The 23,758-nt window shown below is 42.8% G+C and overlaps 4 protein-coding genes across 7 annotated transcripts in view; 3 read left to right on the top strand and 1 right to left on the bottom strand.

The window, feature by feature from the left end:
- si:ch211-243a20.4 overlaps positions 1-3,404 on the top strand; it is a 5,100-nt gene extending 1,696 nt beyond the window's left edge. For both annotated transcript variants that reach the window (XM_042703535.1, XM_042703536.1), the window contains exons 2-6: positions 1-70; positions 697-812; positions 2,106-2,237; positions 2,706-2,810; positions 3,164-3,404. The exon at positions 1-70 is cut by the window's left edge. In XM_042703535.1, the coding sequence (XP_042559469.1) occupies positions 1-70; positions 697-812; positions 2,106-2,237; positions 2,706-2,810; positions 3,164-3,220 (480 nt within the window). In that variant the 3' untranslated portion in view covers positions 3,221-3,404. The remainder of the gene's footprint in view (positions 71-696; positions 813-2,105; positions 2,238-2,705; positions 2,811-3,163) is intronic.
- A 136-nt stretch (positions 3,405-3,540) lies between these two features.
- f8a (coagulation factor VIII associated) lies at positions 3,541-11,022 on the top strand. Of its 2 annotated transcripts, none has more exons than XM_031562229.2 (12): positions 3,541-3,646; positions 4,116-4,162; positions 4,399-4,471; positions 5,092-5,305; positions 5,781-5,849; positions 6,258-6,378; positions 6,686-6,778; positions 7,549-7,613; positions 8,068-8,149; positions 9,273-9,319; positions 9,985-10,040; positions 10,481-11,022. In XM_031562229.2, exons 1-12 carry the CDS (start codon positions 3,588-3,590, stop codon positions 10,560-10,562), a joined length of 1,008 nt encoding a protein of 335 aa, XP_031418089.1. In that variant the 5' UTR covers positions 3,541-3,587; the 3' UTR covers positions 10,563-11,022. The 2 variants fall into 2 exon arrangements, with proteins under 2 accessions (XP_031418089.1, XP_012684476.1); XM_012829022.3 differs by having other exon boundaries at positions 5,146-5,305.
- A 2,337-nt stretch (positions 11,023-13,359) lies between these two features.
- emp1 (epithelial membrane protein 1) lies at positions 13,360-18,053 on the bottom strand. Of its 2 annotated transcripts, none has more exons than XM_031562230.2 (5): positions 17,120-18,053; positions 16,065-16,147; positions 15,374-15,482; positions 14,393-14,533; positions 13,360-13,579 (listed from the first exon to the last, which is right to left on the bottom strand). In XM_031562230.2, the coding sequence occupies exons 1-5, from the start codon at positions 17,163-17,165 to the stop codon at positions 13,419-13,421; spliced, it is 540 nt and encodes a 179-aa protein (XP_031418090.1). In that variant the 5' UTR covers positions 17,166-18,053; the 3' UTR covers positions 13,360-13,418. The 2 variants fall into 2 exon arrangements, with proteins under 2 accessions (XP_031418090.1, XP_012684489.2); XM_012829035.3 differs by lacking the exon at positions 17,120-18,053 and adding an exon at positions 16,941-17,073.
- A 203-nt stretch (positions 18,054-18,256) lies between these two features.
- Positions 18,257-20,811, top strand: LOC105901549. Its single transcript, XM_012829024.2, has 5 exons — positions 18,257-18,704; positions 18,872-18,990; positions 19,153-19,303; positions 20,082-20,200; positions 20,449-20,811. The coding sequence occupies exons 1-5, from the start codon at positions 18,347-18,349 to the stop codon at positions 20,695-20,697; spliced, it is 996 nt and encodes a 331-aa protein (XP_012684478.2). The 5' UTR covers positions 18,257-18,346; the 3' UTR covers positions 20,698-20,811.
- The last annotated feature ends 2,947 nt before the right edge of the window (positions 20,812-23,758 follow it).

Raw genomic sequence — 23,758 nt, forward strand, 5'->3', positions numbered from 1 at the left:
AGCCGCCAGTCCGGCGTGTACCACTGCAAGTGCAAACATGCCATCGTGTACCTGGCCGTACTTGTGCGTGGTGAGTATGCACTGCAAAAAATTGAATTTTAGTAAGATGAAATATGGCAATAAATCAAGGCAATAAATGCTTGTTTTTATGCTGACAAGATATTTCTTCTTACCAGGCGTTTTTTAGAGCATTTCACTTGCTTCCAGCATTTCAGTCTTTAATTATTTTAATAAGGTATTATAACTTACTTACTGAGATTTTATTACTGGTTCTGAGCAAGTTAATGCTTCAAAAGTTAAAGTTTTATCACCACTGACAAGTACAAAACTGCTTTGTCCTAGTCAGAATCAAGACATATGTACTTGCTTTTAGTCTGGCCACACTCGTTTTAAGATATATTTGTGCGTGGTGAGTATGGCTGGGGAGGTAGAACGTCAGTCTGCAGCAAAAATAGGAAACCAGTCATGTTTCTGGTTGAGCCATAGGAAACCAGTGTTGCTACATGCTTTTGCTAACCCTCTCACTGCTTCTGAAACATTCACTTTAGTGATAGTGATATAAACTCTGACCAACATTGACTTTACAAAACATATATCCGTCTGAAGACTGAAGTTTTCTTGGCTATGGAAGGTAGGTAAATAACATAGGATATAAACAAGTCTCTCTCTCTCTCTCTCTCTCTCTCTCTCTCTCAGACAAGGGCTTTGAAGAGACGTACCACGGTCTAGGGGATGAGGTCGTCGCCCCTGTGGCCATCCTGACTGTGCTACTTGTCATCTTCAGCACTCTAGGATCTGTTTACATATGCAAGGTAGGCTTTGCGCTGACTGATGAGCGGTAATAATCAATGATATCATGACCAAAAACCTACAACAATAGGCCACGCTGGTGTGTGATTGGCCACACTGGTGCATGAAACAGCCTATGGGAAACTGGCTGAAGCTAACTCTCTGAAGCTTGACCTGGTGGGAATACTATGGCATACTTTCCATAACAAGCAGACCCGGTAATGCACAGATATGTTAAGGTTTGCACAGCCCCCTATATGCTTGCTGTTCCCTCTGCAATGTGTTTGAAAGTGTTATCCTCTCTTACAAAAAAGCAGAACGTGTCTCATCTACACATCAGCTCCAGTTGGCAAAAAAACTTTTTATAGAATAGAATAGAAAAGCCTTTATTGTCATTGTCATTGTCATTGTCTTTGTTACACGTGATAAATAAAGAGTTAAGGACGATGTGTTGCCTGGAATTCTATGTGCCCTTGTGTCAAAGGCGGTGACATTACCCACATACCTCTACACATTAGAGTGCAGCGCCCTCAACAACAACAAAAAATATATATAAATCCTTAAAATAACCACTTGAAGTCGAAGTGACGCAAAGCCTGCTCACACAAAGACAAAGCTGAGTGAACTTCTGTTTTTTTTTTTTTAAGTGGCTCCTATACACCAGTGTCTCTTCTGAGTCAGGCGCGACAAAATAACACATGACAGCTTACAACAATTGCCTCCCTCCTGAGCATAGGTTGAGTAAGATGCACGTCGTACGACATGCAGAAGTGAGCTCACAGGTACATGCAACTCACCCGAATTTGGTTCAGCCGTTCCAGAGCTGCCCAGAGTCCCTGAGACATTATTGCAGTTCTGCATGAATACTGCATGCATGCATTCATCAGGCTGAATAGTTAGGACATTTATAGGAGCCGACAGTCTTTTTTTTAGTCCTTTATTGCTCTCGATGAGAGTTGGCCAAATGGTTTGATTCAGTAGCCTCCCTCAGGTTATAATCTATAGCTTCTATAGCCTGTGTGTGTGTGTGTGTGTGTGTGTGTGTGTGTGTGTGTGTGTGTGTGTGTGTGTGACAGTCACACAGGCCAGAAAATGGCTACATTAGCATGCCTACGTTAGCATTATCCAAAGTGACAGTTACAGTATTATACAGATACACATTTATATCACTCAGTGTGCTACCAAGATAACAAACCCATGACCCTGTCGTCGTTTAGCACCTTGCTCCACCAGCTGAGCTTTGTTTGATTTGTCTTTGATTTGTTTTGTTTTGTTTTGTTTAGGTTTGGTTTGACCATGTTTTGTTTTGCTTTTAGAGCCAGGCTGCTCATGGAGACCAGGGTGACAGAAGCGTGAGGGTTGTCACAGGGAGGGCCAGTCAGGAAGGAGACTCTGGGGGCCAGGAAGGAAATGATGAGGAAGAGGCCGCTGACAACTCTGTGTACACGGTGGGTTATATCTGCCTATCTACCTTTCTTCATAGCTAAGCTTAGAAAGACTCATGTCTGTCTCTATTTATTTATTTGTCTGTCTGTCTGTCTTTCTACCTATCGGTCTGTCTTTCTGCCTGTCTTTCGCTCTGTCTGTCTGTCTGTCTGTCTGTCTGTCTGTTTGTCTGCCTGCCTGCCTGCCTGTCTATCTGTCTGTCTGTCTGACTGTTTGTCCTCCAAACTCAGCTTTCTTTATGTTGTATCTGTTTGTCTTTCTGCATGTCTGTCCCTATCTATCTATCCATACATCTATCTATATATAAATCAATTTTACAGTCGTTCTGTCTTTTTTTCCCCCCAACTCTGCCAGGCAGGAATGATCTGCGATAGAATAATATTGCCTTTGTGTTATTTCTGCTATGACTTACCTGGAGCTTCTCCCCTTCTCTCTCTCTGTCTCTCTCTCTCTCTCTCTCTCTCTGTTAGACCCTGGAGTCTCGCCCGGCATCGATTTATGAAGTGTTGGATCCATCAGCGTCAAACAGCGGGACACAATCAAAGAAAAAGAGCAAGAAGGGGTCAAAGAAAAAGGTTAGTCACGGACGAAACATACAGAATTAGAATGGGGTTAACCTCTGTTCAAAGGCATAGCTAGAATTGTTTGGGTCTCCTGAAGATTATCAGCATCTAAAGTCTCTAGGGAGATGCCTGCCGTATTCAGCATAGACTCTTTCAGCTTCCCTTGCTAGATTCCTTCCCGTCACTTGCTTCATTTTGTAACTATTAGTAGCTGTTGTGTTGGGGATAGGAATAGTCTAAAACAGGTCTCACAAACTGTCCTTTGGCGTGATCAATATGCTACTATGGCTAGTGCCCTACTTCATTAATGTCTGTGCACAAATTAATTTGACATGATGACTGATGTTGTCTTTGGTTCTTTTCAGGATGAAACTGCTTCTGCAGAGGATGGGATCTTTGAATCAGTCTATGCGAATCTGTGATGAATCACTGACTGTAACCTAGTCAGTCTGTTTCTATTGTAAAATATTTAGACTGCCTTATTAACCTTTTGGTCTGTTGTCATTGTATGTACATTGTAATCTCTGCTGTTATACTGTGAAGTGAAACGTGTCATTTCATACCTGTGGTTTCAAGGTGCCAGTTGCTAATAAATTACATCAACTATTTTGTCTGTTTTGGTTTAATTAAACCATCTTCCTATTGACAATGGCGGGGAGTCATTTTATGCCGTCTAGCCATTGTCTGATGTGATATGGCAAGCAAAGTCTCACAGTCCCGCCTCCAGTGTGCAAAGAATGGGAAGGTTTAGTATGACATGTCTGCACGTTTTTTGTGTTGTCATTAATCATGGCAGCCGAAGGAGACTTCCTGACGCGCTATCGAGCAGTGTCAAATAAACTGAAAAAGTAAGCCCTTTCTTCTTCGTATCGGCTAACAGTTAATGCTTTCTTTCGCTAAACATGAGATACAATAGTAAATATATATTTCACTCAAAAAACACGAGTAATTGTCTAATAAATAGCTCGCTGGTTAGGCTAGTAGGAGAGCTAACCTAGCAGTAGCATCGATATAATGATTTATAGCGAGATTCCTCAAGCAAAACAAAGATTTTATCAGCAACCATTTTACAAAAGCTTTAGTGGGAATGTTGTCATACCAAATATAGCCGTTTTATCCACTAAGCAGCCCCTAATCGGCCTAGTTTTACGCAGAGATTGCGTTTGTTTTTAACCTGCCATGCTAGCTAGTTAGCTTTAATGTTCTATTAGTATGCTTTACCATACACTGAATTGACAGCATCGTTTATTGATGGCGATTACATGACAGTTTAAAGCGGATTCATTAATCAAATGACCGTGTTATCTTTCGTTGAAGGCGATTCCTTCGGAAACCCAATGTCGCTGAAGCCAGCGAGCAATTTGGTAAGTGACAGCAACATTTTTAAGACAGACAAAGCACCGCTTTCATCATCTGCAGATGGGGTATTTCTCAATTGCTTTGTTTTTATCGCTGGAAACGTTTAATCAACTATTTTATTTTGAATGTCGCACATTTGCGTAGCAGTGACTTTCAAGTTTCAAGTTATTTCAAGAAAGTTTACTTTGCGCCTAACCCATAGAATTTCCATTCATAATTTCTACTTTGGTTTCTTTTCTAGGTCAGCTAGCCAAAGAGTTGAAACAGCAGGACTGTCTTCAGTATGCAGCGTTCTGTAACTTGGCTATGGCTCGGTAAGTTAACCTTTGACCACCAAGTCATTTACACACATAACTGCAGCAACTGGGTTTCGGTGTACGCTTACACACTTTGCTTACCTGCTAATCAAGAGCATTTCTATTATCCATGGGACCCTACCCTGGTCTCGGCGATGGCACAGTCTTCTCTTTGCTTTATAGCAGTGAATGGGTGTATGGGGATGGGTTTTTTCACATAGAAAGCAAAAATGTTTTCCTGTAGATGTTTACCTTCACACGGAAAACATTTTGCATGCATATTCCATGTCCCAGTCTATGCAGTGCATGCTTTTGATCTCCTTTCAAATACACACACATGCAGTACATACCGGTATGTACATTCGTGCATATGTATATAAACGTACACATACACTTACATGCATGCATGCATCTGTAAATGCGAAAACACACACACACACACACACACACACATACAAAGACACACACACACACAGACACAAATACACACACACACACACACAGACACACACACACACACACACACACACATACACACACTCTCTCTCAATCACTGAGAGGATCTTGCATGTGCATCCTCTCTCTGCGCTGCTTCCGTGCCAATCGCTGCCATTAACCGCAACTCCTGATTTCTGAAGACCCATACTTACCAGAGGTGAGGTGCCTTGCATTCAACCACCGCCTTTGTGTAGGTGCGAGCAGACCCTGTTCAACGCCCCGGGGGAGGCCCTGGCACTGACCGACGCCGCCCGCCTCTTCCTGCTCTCCGAGCGGGAGAACAGGGCACTCCAGGCCCCAGGCTTCGACGAGCACCTGCAGGCCGCGCTCAACTGCTACAGCTTTGCCATAAAGGTACCAAATACAGCGTCTGTTCTGTTTTACGTGATTGTCTGAAAGATTTTGGGTTGTATTACGCTTTTTTGGGGGGCGGAGGGGGGTATTGTCAGGACGATGCCAGTTGATTTTGGAGGGATGGGTGGCAGAGTATTGTTGATTGAGTTCACATATCCACAATAGCAATGCAAGCAACAATAACATGCCTAATTAATGGTGAAATTGTAGAGCACCCTCACATTACTGGTGTGACTATGAAGCACTCTTAAACAGTCTTCTCTCTTTAGGGTTTGAAAACAAAAGAAATGTTCATGAACTACAAAGAGACCAGACCACATTGGCATTTTCTCACGCTTTAAAAAGAAATGCAGTGGGCCTGTTTTCCGGAAGTGATTTGTTGTGACTCGAGTGGTGACTTGAGACTTTTGAGAATGTGAGGGATGTTTGGTGATGCCTGGTGTGATGTTTTTTTTTTTAATCTCCTGTCCTGTAGGTGTACATCGAGATGAACCAGCCGGTCATGGCCGCTAGTTTGTGTCTGGAGTTGGGTAATGCTCTCAAGGTAACAATTCAGCGATGCACTGTAACATATAGGTTTCTGTAGAGGAACTTGGAACTTAGAAACAGTAGAATGGACATTACGATTCACAACACCGCTCTGCTCTGCTCTGTCTGAAACCCGGAAGTAAATGAATGAATGAATGAATGGATGGAGGGCCAAGTGGTACACACTCTGTATAGTTTTTAGTAGAGGAGCTTTCATTTTGGTTATTGTAAATAATACATGGGGAAATTATAATCATTCATCAATTCCCACTCCCATTCATTGTCCTACATCCACCCACACTAACTCTAAATGTTCTCAAATCCTTCCCCACCTCCATTCATCCACCCCCCCCACACACACACACACACACACACACACACACACACACTCACTCACTCACTCACTCACCTATCGGCCCCTCAGGAGATGAACCGACCAGGAGAGGCGATAGTCCACTTCCAGCGAGCGGCAGAGCTGCAGACACAGATGCCCATTGAGTCCCTGCTGTCACAGTGGGAGATGGCCGCCTGCAAGATCCTCACTCGTAAGTACCGATGGTCACGAACACAGAATATAGATACATTTATTCACCAGGATGGCAGACTGTCGAAGGTCTTCACGGGATTTTCCACTGTTGGACAACAAATTTCACATTACTATTTGGTAAAGACTATTATGGTATCCAAACACTCTGGCCTCTGTAAACTGTCTTGGGACAGTCAAGGGACATCAGCTTGCCTGAACAGGATGCGGCTTGGGTGTGTCTTTAATGAAACGTTTATTTATCTCTCAGTGTAATTTCATAAACTCTGTGGCGCTAATACACTTATGTATGTGATTTTGATTGACAGGTGACTATGATGGCGCGCTGGCCGTGCTGTCGGAGATGCAGCTCACCTGTCAGGAGAGAGGACTACTCCTGCCCGGCACAAACACCCCCGTCGGTACGGCTCAAATGGTCTCACCCACAACCACCCCAGCCCAAAACTATCCGTAAAGGACCTGTACAGCGCAAGTCTTACATTATATCCACGTAACAATTAGGATGGCCATGACCGATCTAAAATGACTGACTGAGCAGGTTATGACTGTCCTAAGTGCAGTGTCTAGGATCTGTCTAACGACGATCTCAACCAGAACCATTCAAACGCTTGTCTATTAGTGGCTTCACACAAAGCTCTGCTAGTTCCTGTTTAGCTTGAGACATACCACTGTCTGCTGTAGATACAGTGTTTACGTAGTAGTTCCTATCTAGCTGAAGAGGTGCTGATGTCTGCTGTAGAGATAGCGTATATATGTAGTCGTTCCTGTCTAGTTCTTGTCTAGCTAGAGACGTGCTGCACGGTGTGTAGCAGAGAGTCTTATCTTGCTGATTACTGTACTGATGCTCACTTCCACAAACGCAGAGGAGTCATGGTGATGTAAATTTTGGTGTAGGCAGCTCATGCTCCAAGGGCCAGCACACTTTTTGTTTTTGTCACATTGATATTTTAGGTTTGAAGTTGCAAAACACAGTGAAACACTAGGACACAACAGGTCTAAAACCTACAAAAAGGCAAACATATTGTAAAGAAAAATATATCTTCAGACACATTTAACTCAAGTGAATTCATATTTATCTCTTAAGCTTAATGAGGATTTAAAATAATTTAATTAAATAGTGATTGACGATGTTTTACTGCTAGTGTGTTAAAGGCTTATTTGTGTTTCTCAGGGGCGTTTATGGACCTCATGGCCAAGTGTGAGATCTCCAGAGTGCTCCTGCTCATGCTATTAGAGGTGGGTCTCCCTCAACACAAACAAACAAACAAACCAAATAAATAAATAGCTAAAGAAAGCTACTTCTCAGAATATAACGTGTTAGAAAACCAATAGCATCAATGTATATGGGGTTTGTGTGGCCATTTAATCATCAAACGTATCCTTTGGTGTCCTTGCCTGATTAAGCAGTCTGTTCCCACATTGTGTCACAGTACAGCTGTAGAATATCCACTGCACACTGTCCATTATACAGTACAGCTGTAGAATATCCACTGCACACTGTCCATTATACAGTACAGCTGTAGAATATCCACTGCACACTGTCCATTATACAGTACAGCTGTAGAATATCCACTGCACACTGTCCATTATACATGCTATGATTGGACTGCACATAAGCGATGATGATGATGGTGGTGGTGGTGATGACAAAAATATTAATAATCTCTGTCTTCTGATTGGCTCTCCTCAGCCCCCGCCTCAGAAGCTACTTCCTGAGCACGCCCAGACGCTGGAGAGGTACGCCTGGGAGTCCTTCGACTCGCACAGCCAAGGTGAGCTCACCTCTGTGTCCGATGGGGAGGGAGGGAGTTCAGGGTGGACTTGAGTAGGGGAGATGATAGTCTTGTGGGGCCTAAACATGACTGGTACTACGTGACGAGAGTCTGAAGACAACTTGTGCCTGAAAGAAACGGGGCACTGAAATACGGCATCGCTTTGTTTACATTTGGAATGGTTTAAAGTCGTAACTGGGTTACTTCAAGTGGGGCAAAATAAAACTAGTTCTGAGTTGTCTCAAATTAGGGGCTCCTCTGCTTCAGATGGGGGTTGTTGCTGAGGTTTTATGAGCATGTGAGGGTTATCAAAATCATGAAGTCAGGGTGGAGTTTAGTCGGGGGGATGATAGTCTTGAGGAGCCTGATGAGGCCTGGGCACTGTGTTATGGTTCGGAGCAAACACCAGACAGGATGGGAACAGACTGCAGTGAAGGCAGTAAGGGCAGCAGAAACATGGCTGGTGCTCCCATGCCCTCCCACCAGGACCTGTGCTCTTCAACAGACAGGAAACAGGACCTGTGCTCTTCAACAGACAGGAAACAGGACCTGTGCTCTTCAGAGGAAACTGTCTGTATATTATCTGTATTGCTTGAAAGTCACCAATGGCCGGAACCAAATTCTGTGTGTGTGTGTGTGTGTGTGTGTGTGTGTGTGTGTGTGTGTGTGTGTGTACACATACTTGGCCAGTAAACCTGATTCTGATGAGAGCTCACAGTCTGGAGATGACGGGTTGAAATAGTGGACCAGAAGCTGCTCAGATTGGGGGGGATTAAGGGGGGGGGGGGGGGGTAAAGAGGGTTTTATGGGCTTGTTTAGAGTGGACTAAGCAGGGGAGATGATGGGCAGGTTGTGTTGGCATGTGAGGGTGATCGCAGTTTGCCCTTTTCTCCATTCACTTCTTCTGAGCGTGACGGTTACACTTCAGATGACTGTGAATGTAGGCAGTGGCATTGCGAGCATTCCTACAGGGCCGTTTGTTTGTGAAGCGTTTCCTCTCGGGGAGAGATGTTTTTTCCCTGACATTTACCAACGGCTTAGTTCACTAGGTCAGAAAAAACACAAATGGCTGCCACGGCTTTTGACTTAATCGTCTCTTGTTTGGTCTGTGTCTTTCCCTCAGTGACCTTCCTCGCAGAGAACATCTTCCTGCTCCTGCAGTCTGTTGTGGTAAGTGCCCAGGTTAATGTTGCCGTGGCACCAAAGATGTGCATGCATGTGAAACGTGAACACATGCTCGATTATCCAAAGTGGCTTTCAAGTCCAGTGAACCACACCAAATTTTAAAAGACATGAGGTCTGAATTGCATTTGGATGTTTTGAAGTGTTTCTGTTTTTTTCGTGGGCTGTGTTTACCATTAAGCTATTTCTCCCTAACAAAACTAGGTACCATGAATGAAGGAATGAATGGATGGATATATGAATGAATGAATCTGCTATGGATTTTTTTGTAGCAGTCTTGACTATTAGAACTGGCTTCAAGACTTATTAGCCTGTTGGTCGTCATAGCACTTTCTTTTAGTTCCTTGTGCCTTTGCACTCGTATCTGATGCTCTAGGGAACTGTAGTCTTTAGTGTTGACGTATAGTTCTTCAACCAGCAAATTATATTCAGTCTCCTTTGTAGGTTGCTTTAGGGGCAGAATAAATCAAAAGTAAATTTGAGTGTAAAAGCTTCTACCAACATGAAGAAATGTAGATTTAAAGGTAAGAGCTTCTGCCAGATTAATGGATGTAATTGTAAAAGCATTTGCAAAACGGACAAATGTAAATGTGAAAGCCTTTTCCAAATGAATAAATGTAGGTTGAACTGAGAGTGAGTTTGTGTGTTTTTAGATGGCCTGTCAAGAGAAAGACACGGAGTCCCTAAAATCTCTGCAGATTGAGTTGTGGTACGTCTCCCACATTCATATTTGTGACTCATATTTGTTGCTTTGTGCACTTGTGTCATGATTTGCCCCAATGGCACCAATAGTTCTCGTTCAGTTCTCATGATAATTTAACTGTGATTTTTTGTTTTGTTTCTGTATTTAGCTCTCTTTGACTAATGAGACATTCTCCCTTCTCAACATCTGTTTCTTTTCTCTTTTTTCCTTCAAATTTGAATAATTCATTTCTTCTTATTTTTCTTTGGCTTATTTGTCATCTACCTCATCTCCCCTTTTTCACCCCTTTCTTGTGTCTGGTCTCCTCCATTCCCTCGTTTCTGTCTTTGTCCCATTTTATTTTGTGAATCTCTTTTCTCTTTATCTCACTTTCTCTTTTCTCTTACTTTCTCTTTCTCTCACTTTCTTTTTTCTCTTTCTCTCACTTTCTCTTTTCTCCCTCGCAGGCCTCTTCTCTCGGCTGAGGAGAATCACCTTCTCCATTTGGTGGTGCAGGAGAGAATCACCCCCTCTGGCCAGGGCATTTAGTTTAACCCATTTCATCTGCACCCCCCCACCCACACCCCCCCTACAAAATCATGGTCAATGGAACATTCCACCCGCTCTGCCTGGTGCAGATAGAACACTTACATTTCTTTTTGTTTCTGGAATGTCCGTTTAAGAAAAAACTAAGTTCACTATGGATGCAACTTCAACACGCATTCCTTATTTGTCTTATTGTCAAAGCTGAAATGTCATCTGTGGTTCGATCATGTGTTTTTGCACAAGATGGCCGCCCTGGATGATTTTGTCTGTTTATAGTGGAGTCCCACCATCTTGTGAGCTCCTGCACAGTGTTCATTCACGTCTTGATGCGCAGCCTGCTGCGACTGAGCTGTGAGGCTACAGAGATTATCTATTTATTGGAAGTTTGATTTCTGAAGTATATGATTATATAAATGTCAGATGTAAATATATTAGCAAATAAACAGAAAACAAATAATTACTGCCAAGTCTTGTTTCATTTGTTGGTTTATTGAGATGAGACGGAATTCCATTATGAATCCACACATTCTGTGTGACAGAGGTAATGAAACATTTCTTCACTAGTTTTGCGTCAAACCTTGGACTACACTAGTCCCCTACTGCAGGACAGAAACTCGGCAGAATAGTACATCACTTAACTGCAGGTGGTGAATCTAGATTTGTGCTATCCAAAGTGGTTCTGGAAAGCCACCATGGGAGAGGGTTTTCCTTTTACACAATCTACATTATGTCAGGTGGTGGTGGTGGGGGGGTCTATGTAGATTTGATAACCTTAAATTAACCAGAAAGTTAAAATCCCAGATGATGGTACTCTTCTTTTTTTTTTTTTTGTGGCTAATGGTAATGCCGAACTAGAATTGGCAAACTTAGCAGCTCATCTCAGAAGCCAGTTAAAGCTTCCTCCATTACACAAAAGCATAGCCCACCTGTCTGATGACGTAATCCCCCAAAAGTGTACTTTTTGATATATAATCTTTCAGAACAGCAAGACCATCTAATCACGTGATTGATCACCTCATTGATCATTGATCAGCTCAGGGACAGATACACGCCTGAACCTGCCTTATATACATCTCATCCAGCAGAGGTATTATTGATATATTTCAAAAAATAACAGCAAAAAAAGTTTGTAAACAAAGTATTTATGATATAAAATTGCAAAATGAAAATAATGAACAGTGACACAATGATTCTGGTCCTCGTAATGCTGACACCCCCAGCATTTACACTGCACTGGTGAATGGGAACTTGTGGGACGAGCACAAATTTGACTTGAATTTGGCAAGTTGACTTCACCTGAACGAAGCTCTTAGCAAGTACACGTAACAAGTAGAAGGTCCGCTTTCCATTTACATAATGACAACGTGTGTGCATATATATCTCTCTGTCTTTATACATTACTCTGTCTTTATATACCATACTTACATATAACTATACATATTTCTATACTATACATATTTCTTTCTTTTTTTTTTTTTTAAACATCTCATCGCCTTCTTGTGTCCCCTCTCCCTACCTCACAGTGGCAACGCCCTTTTCTCTGAGTCTCTTATAGCTGTGCAGAAAACACAAATGTCTAGTTCTAGTGCCAAAAGGTTCTAGTGCGGAAAGGTTCTAGTTCTAGTGCCAAAAGGTTCTAGTTCTAGTGCCAAAAGGTTCTAGTGCCAAAAGGTTCTAGTTCTAGTGCCAAAAGGTTCTAGTTCTAGCACGGAAAGGTGCCCTATTCCCACCAATACTAATCGATATCTGTAAGCTCTCAACAGAGGTGTGAAAGTTCAGGTTCAGGAAATAAAACGTCCTGCCAGGTTTTGGACCCTCAGAAGGCTCGGAGTCAGCGGCCTACACGTCGTATCTATCCTAATTGTGCTGGTTGCTAGGCACAAAGTGATTGCTGTAGAAAAGGCTTCACTTTCCAAGCACAGATTTTCCACCTCTGTTTTCAATAATAAATATATATATATATATAAATAATGTAATTAAATAATAAATCCAGCTGTGCAAAGCAGTGAACATTTGAGCAAAGCTAGCACCTCACACACATTGCAAAATAACTTATTTAGGCTAAATCAATTTCCTCACAGACCAAGTCTCAGTCTTGTAATTACATCCAACCCCTTACTGATTTGTGTGTGTAGAGGCGGGGGTGGTAGGGGGGTGGGGGTGGTAAGAGAATAAAGAACGAAGTGTTCAAGATGATGGCAAATTTGTGACATTTGAGTTAACAGACAGTGCTACGTCTAAGGTGGTGCATGTAGAATACTGACACAGATAGAGAGAGAGAGGGGGAGAGATGTTAAGATGTCCCCCCCCCTGCATATATTCTATGTATACCTGCTTTGAGCGCACTCAATCATAGCCGGTGTAGCTATCTTGTTCTTTGATTAGCTGAATCAGGTGTGTTAGCTGGTAGCAGCTAGTCAGGAATGCCAGCGGTGAGCTCAGTCAGTGACACAGAGCAAGGGCAGGGGGACCACGTGGACCGAGAAGAGGAAGACGAGACGACGAAGAGCATAATTGGTCTATCAGAGGTGTGTAGGTGTGAAGTGACAGCTGAGATGTCTCTTAAGGACCTGAAGACCCCCGAGCCCCTGCCTCCATTTCCCAGAATGCAGCTGACTCTGAAACAGATTTGGCCTTTATCTGGCCCCGATCTGGCCTGCATTTAGCCCCGATCTGGCCTGCATTTCGGCCATGACCCGGCCCCAATCTATACCAGCGTCAGCTGCTTCTGTGTGTATGTGTGTGTGTGTGTGTGTGTGTGTGTGTGTATGTGAGTGTGTGGACGTGTGTGTGTGTGTGTGTGTGTGTGTGTGTGTGTGTGTGTGTGTGTATGTGAGTGTGTGTGCGTGTGTGTTTTTTCTACTCCATCTTCTTCTTCAGTATGATGTAGAGCACGCCGGTGAGGAGGGACAGGAGCCAGGCCAGCCAGGCCAGGATGTAGGAGTAGCCATACCAGCCCTCCTTTTCCCCTCTGTGGAAGTGGTCTGTGTAGACAGCCAGGGCCACCATTAGACAGAAGCCTGAGAAGAAAGGAGAGAGGGAGAGAGAGAAAGAGGGAGAGAGAGAAAGAGAGGGAGAGAGAGAGAGAGAGAGATTGAGGGAGAGAGAGATTGAGGGAGAGAGAGAGAGTGATTGACAGGGAGATTAAGGGGGAGAGGTGGTCTTGATTTTTGAAGTCTCTATTTCTATCTTTTTTTTAATCAAATGTTAGGACCCATATTTATATCTGCCGTCATCCTATTTTTTGTTTTACAGTTGTATGTGTTTGTGTGTGTGAGTGTAAGTGAGACAGAGAGAGAGAGAGAGAGAGTGACAGGGAGATTGAGGGAGAAAGGCAGGCTTGACTTTTGAAGCCTATTTAAGTCTTCTATCAAATGTTAGGACTTGTATGCGTGTACCCATATTAATTTCTGCCTTCATCCTATTTTAACTCATTTTATTACATGCCATTTTACATGGCGTGTGATTAAATGAATGTAGTGAGCGTGGACTGACACTTTTGTAAAGACAAACCCTCTGCACCAACTCAAAGCCTTGGGGTGAGAGCGTGTGCATCATTGTGGGGATCATTAGCGTTACCCTTAAATGCCAACCCAAAATCTGGAAAAAAAAAGCCAGTTTATATGAAGTGCCTTGGCTCTTCCCAAAGTGTCCTTAAAATACATTTTAGTCCCTTTGTGTATTTCACTGCATTTCACTGCACAGTCAGAGCATAACTGGAATTATCGATCTCTATAAAAATATAGCATATCCATTCTGCAAGCCCCTCGTAAAGTGTATATATATAAAAATAGAGTATATGCATTCTGCAAGCCCCTGGTGTGCATACTCACAGGCGACGAGCTGAAGCACCCCGGTGATTGTGAACCTCTCCCCTTTGTCCAGCATGAAGATCTGGTAGATGAAGGCGAACAAGGAGAAGACCACGAACATGCAGGCCAGTATAGCAAATGCCTGCACCGCACCTAGGTAGTCTATCAAGGGACCAAAACAGTTCATGTCATAGTCTATGGAGGGACACAAGAGGAACCAAAACAGTTCATGTCATAGTCTATCAAGGGACACAAGAGGGATCAAAACAGTTCAGGTCATAGTCTATGGAGTGACACAAATAGGAGTGATGGGAACTGGTCAATCAGTGATGAGGTACAATGTTATGGAACTATATTAATGAGTCAAATGAAATTGAATTGAAGTGCAGATTCCTGTAGTTTGTGGAGGAGGATAAAACAGAGATGACAGAGACTGAAAGTCAATCACAAAGGCAGAGAGACAGACAGACAGACAGATGGATGGACAGAGAGACACAGACTGAAAGTCAATCAAAAAAGGCCGAGAGACAGACAGACAGATGGATGGACAGAGAGACACAGACTGAGAGAGACACAGACAGTCAGACAGACAGACAGACAGACAAGCAGAAAGAGAGCGAGAGAGACAGAAGGACAGACAGACACAGACAGAAGGACAGACAGACAGACAGATGGGCAGACAGACAGACAAACAGACAGACACAGACAGACAGACAGACAGACAGACAGACAGACACAGACAGACAGACAGACAGACAGACAGACAGACACAGACAGACAAACAGACAAACAGACAAACAGACAGACAGACAGACAGACACAGACACAGACAGACACAGACAGAAGGACAGACAGGCAGACAAACAGACAGAAAGAGGCTACTCATAAAGTAAAGGCATAAGGAGATGAATGGACACAAAAAGCTATCCCTCTGCACTTCTTTCATTACACCTAGTGATTCATAAACACGTATGGAGACTTGCCCTCAGAGTAGTTTCTTACCTCTCCGATAGGAGCTGGGCAGATCTGTGTAGACCCAGACCTCATCATCAAACTCCATCACCCAGCGGCCCCATATGTCCGAGTACAGGCTGTTTGTGAACCACCATGCCTGCGCATCACAAAACACAGCTCATACAATACAATGCCACAACGCCATGCAATATGTGCAATACAGTAAATTACAATACAATACAATACAGTACAATACAATTAAGTGCAGTGCTGACAGTAAAATTACGTTGTCATTTTCAGTTATTCCTTATTCTTGATTTTTATAATCTACCGGCCTTTCGAGTGCCTCGTTTCAGTACATGGCAGTACAATACAACACAATACATTCACTTCTTTGCATGGGTTTACAGTGTAAGTAAAGCCATCACCTGTTATTGCCACATTCCACTCTATGTTCTTTAAGATCTAGCTCCCATTCAGTGACTGATGTCATATAATGTTGAACTTTTGTATGAGGTCCTAAGTATTTGTCATCATGCCAAACTAAATTTTGCAAATGCACTGGCCGTGGACTAAACAAACAAGTAAAGGGTATGAATAAGTGAACCTGGTATTGATGTTGACTTATGTCTGGCTTGTGAGCATGCATTTTGCAGTATAATTAAAACAAAACAAAATCAGAGACAAACACAAAGGACATAGAGGTGTCAGTTCTCACTCTACACAAAGGGCACCTTACATCGTCAATGACGGCAATGAAGAGGAGGACAATCGTGGTGAGATGGAGGAAGCATATTCCAGCAAGGGCCTTTAACATACTCACTGCGAGAGAGAGAAAGAGAGAGAGGGGGGGGGGGGGGAGAAATCAGTTAATATTGTACCGGCTAGGTGATATCGCTATAGGCTGTACACACTGGTGACCATGCAGAAACCAGAAAGGAGCCAATATGGAGGATCGTAAATATTCAGTTTCTCTTAGTCATCATTTATTTATAAAGGGTGGCATGGAAAAATAACGTGATGGTTTCTCTTCCATAATAACGCTTTGAGATAGACAATTTTACTCATTTACTCACTACAACAGCAAACTTGCAATGAGAAGACGAAAATAACTCCATGGTGAAGTTACATTATAATGCAGATCTCATGACTTACAGGGTACTATTTAATGACATCAAGTTATGGTCGTTGTATTAGTAGTAGCAGGTTTGTGGATTTCACAGTGATTTTCAACCAAGTAGGCCTATTGCTACTGTAGTACAATGTTAACCTAAGATCATTTAATCCAACACAGCAGTTAAAATAAAGATCGACTGCCGTTGCGGCACATGCCTGTTCGTGAAGATGGCCTGTGAGAATATGAACAGTCAACTGCACCGGCTATTGTTGTCTGGCAGACCGACAAATAAGATTGAACAGCCTTATTTCGGCTTGTCGCTATGTGCTTGAGGGATGCACTAACTTTAACGTTATTGTTCATTATCGATTCAACGTTTGGAGGACGTCGGGTTTCCGTAAACGCAACATAACTGTTTCTCCGATTGTAATTCCCTACGATTAGGCTAGCCTACTGCATTGACAAAATATTTTTAAAAAGTGCCTAAGAAATCATTACCTGCTTAGGGGTTCTTTTACGAACGAGTCTCGATTTCCAAAATAAAAAATCCGCCCCACAAAGTCAGCTCAGCGCTACATCCCTTGCATCAGCACCACTATCCCTGCTCGCCTCCCCTCCCCGCCCCCAGCTGCTCTGGCATTTGCTGCATTGAAACCCCACCCATCCCAAGGACTTACTTTTTCTAAGTCCTTGCGCGTCCCATGGCCAGACCGTCAAGTTCATCTGTCGTCAGATCGTTAGCCTACTATTCTGTTTATCTAAAAAAAAGCCTAAATCAACGGCGACAAGCTTCCCGATTAAAAAAAAACAACTGTTTAGTAGGTTACTTGATCAGTGAAGTGTGGACTGGAACAATTAGGCTATTTAGATTAGGCCATACTGCTGAACTTCTCAAATTCGACAAATGGTTTCCTTATCTGGCAGGTGTATTTCTGTGGCTTCTCGCGCTGCTCAGATCAGGCAATTCCCCTCATCCCCATATTCCTCCTTCATCCATTTTTCATTGACGTCTGATGCACTGAAATCACAAAAACCACACCAACTTAGTCCGTTATTGTGATCGCATCATAACCTTTCTCAATATATCCCTACTAGTCTGTACTACTTTATCCCAGCATTGGTTACATTAAGGAAGTCTGGCAACTGAAACTATTTCTACTGCAGGCGATAATTAGTCCCCAGTGATTCGTCGGCAGTCTGCAAAGTCTTCGCTTCGGCTAAATGTCTAGTCGCTGCGGCATTTGCTCGGTATTGCCCGGGACAACTAGGATACCTGAAATTCTACGTCCCTCCCACAGTCAGAAAGCTCTGTGGACAGCATCGTTGCTTCTCGCACCCGACTGAGATCGTCTATTGGTAGGCCTGGGTGGCAATAAAATAAATTCGGACCAATCACAAGTCGTTGCATGAAAGGGAGAAGTTTGTCCGGGTGGATAGATATTATTGATGAGCGACACTCAGCGGTTAAAACATGTATTGATGAAACGTATATTTATAAGATAGTGAATTGGTCTACCAGCTACACACGGTATTTTATAACGTGGTGTAGCCTAATTGGCCATTTAAATATTAATAATGCTAATAACGTTGTTTAGGAAAAAAAAAAAACACTTATTTTTAAAAGTTTATAATGGACAACTCATCTCAATTTGTGCGCACGAGTTTCCACCGTTTCAAAAACGAAATGTGATTGGTTTGAGAATGCATTTCAAACACCTGTTAATTATGCATTTAAAATACTACTTAACCCAGCTGCACAAGTGTTGTTAGTTTTTCCTGGTGTGGCCTAAGAGTTGTCTCCATGATCATTTTTGGTGGTTTGGTTTATTTGTTTAATTTGTGGTTGCTTGTATGAATATTAGACAGTGGTACCACCCACATGTGGCTTTTAGCTGTCGATCAAAATGATTAGGATACCCCGTGCTTGTGTGGCTGTGTGCCTTTTCATTGTTTTGCTCGGCGTTTTGCCTAAGTGCCTTGGATCTGTCGAAAATGTGGTGAAGACCTCGCCAAACACTGGCGCATTATTGCCAAATGAAACTCGAGGCATGCGTAATTCTGAGGATGAACTGATCAGCTACAAGCAGCCACAGGGTACCAACCATGAAGCTAATGCGAAGGCTGAGGCCGCTTACAAAAAGTACCTTTCAAAGTGGCGGTTGGACAACTCGCTCCCAGTGGACATTGATGTTCTGTGCGAAGAGGATAAAATCCTCGTGACGATTGCGTCAGACGATGTCGAAAATGTCCATGTCTTTGCTCGTGAGTATTGATTGAGGGTTGAGTTGATAAACGGGTTTACTATTCAGGTTAAGAGTGCTTAACGAGCGCCATGTGCGACCACATGTTGTGAATTGTTTTCTTAAGCACTGCTAGTTTCCCGCCCCCATCCATTTTAGGTGTAGTTCAATTATATTGTTTGTTTTTAGCGGATGGCTTGCCCCTCTCCCTGTCTGAACTACCTGCCTACTGTAACATCTTGCCAATGATGGTAAACGGGGACGTTCTTTTGGTATCTCGCTTCGATGGGTGTTTTGTCCGACCGCAGGTATATTTACATGCTGATTTTTGATTTGTAAGGCCACCTTACTGCATATAAACAGACTGTGCTATAGTTGCAGCTGATGGGCATTACAAGTGTACCAATTTCAATATTCCGCTGTAATGGTGTTTCTGTTGGTATTTTTTAACACTGGTTTGCTACTCGTAGGGTTCTGCGTATGTTCTTAACCTGCGTTGGTATGGAAGACCCATACAGGCGACCTGCCCCAGACACGAACCTCCGCTGATCATTTGTAAAAAACGCTCAATCCAAGTTCTGTTTTTTGGGGAGAAACTCGAGGAGAAACTCTCTGTAAATGGTGAGTTTGTGTGTTTTTAAATATTAACTGTTTAAACCTATTGCTCGGTGGCTCTACAGGTGCTTGCACTGCCGCCTCACAGCAAGAAGGTCATGGGTTCGATTCCCGCATGGGGCGCTGTTGGCTCTGGGGGGCAGGTCCTCCCCAGACATTCAGTGCTCAGGTGGGTTATCTCCCGGGCCTTTCTGTGTGGAGTTTGCATGTTCTCCCCGTGTTCACAAGGGGTTTCCTCCACCAAGAACCCCAACAGAAAAAACATGCAAACAGAACACTCTTGGTCCGTCCTCGCCCACGACAGACGGTTCACCTCACCTGGTCCCCGGGCGCTTAAAAGCTGCCCACTGCTCCTGGGGTCATGGAGGAAGGACAGTCCAGGATGGGAAAGCAGAGACTAAATTCACTAGGACCTCAGGCCTGTGTGTGTGTGTCCTGTGTCGCCTCCATGTATTCACGTGTGTGCTGCAGTGTGTCGCTTGTGCGATTTAAAGTCTGAACAATTATTACTAATGTCAAAATAGACAGTCCCTCTCTACCTTTTAAGAAGCTCTTGAAGACCCAACTCTTCAGAGAGCACCTCCCTTTCTTGCACTTCTACTAGTACTTAACTCGCACTTACAGTAGTTGCATCCCTGCGCTTTTTGTTTAGTATTTATTGTTACACTAGGTCTCTATTGCTCGTAGCTTGATTGTTCTCTCCTTTGTACGTCGCTTTGGATAAAAGCGTCTGCTAAATTACCTAAATGTAATGATTTATAAGTTTGCTTTTTGTGCCTTTTAGTGAAAGGCAGGTGGCTTCCCCTGGAGAATGCACGAGTCCAGTGCAGGTTTCGTCTCCACTCTCGTCCAGGGATGGTGTCTCTTTCAGCACCTTACACCGGCTGTGGGATGAGTCGTGAGGTAAGTAGTGTTTGCTACTGAAGGGAAATCATAATCGTCCAAATGGATGTTTGTGTTTTAAGTATTTAGTAATTTATCTGACTTGACTATGACCAAATTTAATTAATATAAATATATATATATATATATGTGTGTGTGTGTGGGTTTTATATTCATTTGGGATGTATGTTATTATTTATGTAAAGTGTTTGCAATCATTCAAGGCAAGATGACTTTCCCCAAAATGAATAATCTTTCATTGTTTACAGAATGGCATCCACACCATGAGTATCCAGTTAGCAGAAAAGGACATGATTCTGTCCTGTCCATCTGATCCGTTGGTAGATCACCAGTCTGCTAAAGTTCCTTCGCCGCCACAAACACCACAGCCAACATATGACCCCTCAACTGCCAGTGGAGCCTTGGTATCAGATACCCATCTGGCAACCTCCGGTGCAATCACTGCAGCCTCCCAAGACTCCACAGGCACTTCAGTCAGAACAGCCAGTGACTACTAAACCAGCTCAGCTGCTAGCCACAACCACTTCAGCCTTCTGAGTGGAACAGACGATGACCAGCAAAGATGCAGTACTGTTGTCCTAAATGCTTTTTCAATAAAATTGTTTAACGTTTGTGTGTGTGTGTGAGCTTGAATGTGTTGGTTGATGGCAAAAAAAGCCCAAATGCTGTCCTCTCCTTAAAATTGTCCTGTCAAACAGTGCACAGCACAAAATATTTGTGTATGAGTATATATAGTTCAACATTTTACTGCACGGTACCACTGCTGTTTCAAAAGGGGGGCAAAAACTTTATTGGCTTTAAATTGAAGTTGTATGCCCATATGTCAGGCCTCTAACCTGTCAAGGTTGCCTAAATGCCCTTTAGACAAAAGAACAGAACACTCCTGTCCGTCCCTGACCAAGACGGACGATTCACTTCACTTGGTCCCCGGGCGCTTAAAAGCTGCCCACCGCTCCTGGGATCCTGAAGGAAGGACAGTCCGGGATGGGGAAAATGTAGAGTGTAAATTCACAGCGACCTCAGGCCTGCGTGTGTGTGTCCTGTGTCGTCTCCATATATCCACGCGTGTGTTGCAGTGTGTCGCTTGTGTGAATAAAATCTGACTTATTATTAGACAAATGTGTCTGCTACTCAAACACTGCAAAGAACCGTAGACTGAGTGCTCACACACATCCATGAAGATGCAGAGTTGTACTATACCTGCTTTTACATTAACACCAGTTCCTGTACATAATCTGGCCCCAATTTGAACACGCAGCATCTCTGACAAACTTTTGGCTTAGTTTCATATTGTAAGGGCATGACTATGCGGTCCATACTTTTTTTTTTTTTTACAGTCAATGATTTCTGTTCTTGTGGATGTGACGGGTAAATGTAAGCTCTCAAACCCACATCTTTGCACAAGGCCCCCCTCATCAAATGTATTTGTGCCCACAGACTAGTTTAATAGCCACCTCTCGTACCACAGAGCGCATCCAGACTCTTCATCATTCCATGACCCATTTTATTTTTGGCTCGCTCTCTGTTAACATATCAACTCAATGGAAAGAAAAAAAACAAGCAATACATCAGGACCACTATCTTCAGGTGTTGTGTATTTATCAGACCAATGTATCCAATGGTGATATTCATTATGAACATTATCATTGCAATATTTTATTGTGGATCTATAGTAGTATTTAAATACATACGTGTACTGACATAATTTTGTTTTTGATATACATTAGTGTACCACCTCTTATTGGTAAGTGTGGTGGACTGTACTGCTAGAATTGCTAGTATTGATCTGAATGCTGATTATATTGTTTCATAATTGTATTCGGTGCATTGAAAGTGGTTTTTAATTTACACCCACGTTTCATGTTTAATACTTTCTTTTCATATTTAACTGAAACTCTTCTCTCAGTTTAAGTTAAATATGAACACTGCCACTGAATGGCGTGGACATTTGTGGACAACCTGATTGAAACGTGATCCCCAGGTGGGGGTAATTGCATCTCACTGCTCTATGACGCTGCACTGATTTCACTATCTGTTTGTCGGTGTGCAACCGTGAATGTGAGCAAAACAGCAACTGGAGATGTCTTACGTGTGGACAACAAAATTAGTTGTATTTGTGTTTTTATGTGCGCACCCTCTACCACATTTCGCACTTCGAAGTTGGAGTTCGTTAGTGGCTGGCAATTTCAGCGCAGCCAAACTTTTAGACATACGCCACCAAAAAAAGATCGATATCAGTGGCGAGGGCCGAGAGACAGAGAGAATTAAGCACACGATTGGGCGACTGTTATTCTCAAACCAACTGAAGCTCATCGAAAGCCCAACACTGAGCCAGCCAACAGAGGATGGGCCTTTGGGAGAATCGAGTGTCCCTCACCTGCAAAATGGTACATGGGGCCGACAGCCAGAGTCTATCAAACACAGGAAAAGGTCACTGGACATCAATAACGGCTACCAGTCAGACTTCACAGGTGAGGAAATATTTAAAATCACCTTCAAAGTAATAGTAATAGCCACATCACGAACCTCTGAGCTCATAGCCAACGTTCATGCATGAACTAATTAACTAACTAAATAGGACTCCCTTTCCTTGAACAAACTATGCTGTTGTTGTTGTTGTTGTCGTCGTGAAGGACATGGAAACCAGAAGAAAGCGTTTGCTTCTCCGCCTGTCCCTGATGCACTCACGGCCGAGGGATGGCGGTCCATGAGGCCGGTGGTTGAATGCGCCGGTAACGCAATGACCCTCACGGCGCATGGAAAAGGATACAAGAATCTGCTAGTAGACCGAGGTATGGTCTGCCATTGCATTCACTTTCAAGTGTAGCCTGCGAAGGTAATGGTGGAGTGTAAGAGGTAGCCATGCCAGTCAGCTAGTTTGGAATATTACAGTTGAAAGGGAAGCCCCATTTTGCCCCAGTTACAGGACATTGAATGCTTCCAGGGCTTTGGTCTTTTTTTTAATTTATTTTTTTTATACTTATATCGTCTAAATTGTTAGAACACATTATAGTCCAGGCAAAGTAGCGTTTTACTACAGACTAATTGTAAAATAATTTTTTTCAGCATAGATCATTTCTATGAGGTGTCCAGAACAACATACTAAAAGTCCTAAGAAATCCTAGTTGAGGAAATATGTTTAATTCTCATCAATCTGAGATGTGTGCTAATAATGCATGGCAAAAATACACCTCAAAAATGTATTTTTTTTTTCTTTACTCCTATCAAAATGAAACTTTACACAATGAAAGTACCCATGAAAAGTAAAACAATTTGTATTACAAGTTTCTTTTAAAATTAATTTGAATATGCAAATGAGCTATACACTAATCGAATATGCCCAAAATACATCCAAATAGGCTTATTTTTTTCCTTTACTCCTACCACAATAAAACTTTACATAGTAAAAGTATACATGAAAAGTAACTTTTTTTGTATTACAAGTTTCTTTTGAAATTAATTTGAATATGCACATGAGCTCCACACTTTTTGAATATGTCCATAGGCAGAAACACCTTCATATGTATGACAAATACATCGGCCCAATCTTCATCCAAT

The sequence above is a fragment of the Clupea harengus genome, chromosome 24, assembly GCF_900700415.2.
Source record: "Clupea harengus chromosome 24, Ch_v2.0.2, whole genome shotgun sequence".
Taxonomy (NCBI): Eukaryota; Metazoa; Chordata; class Actinopteri; order Clupeiformes; family Clupeidae; genus Clupea; species Clupea harengus.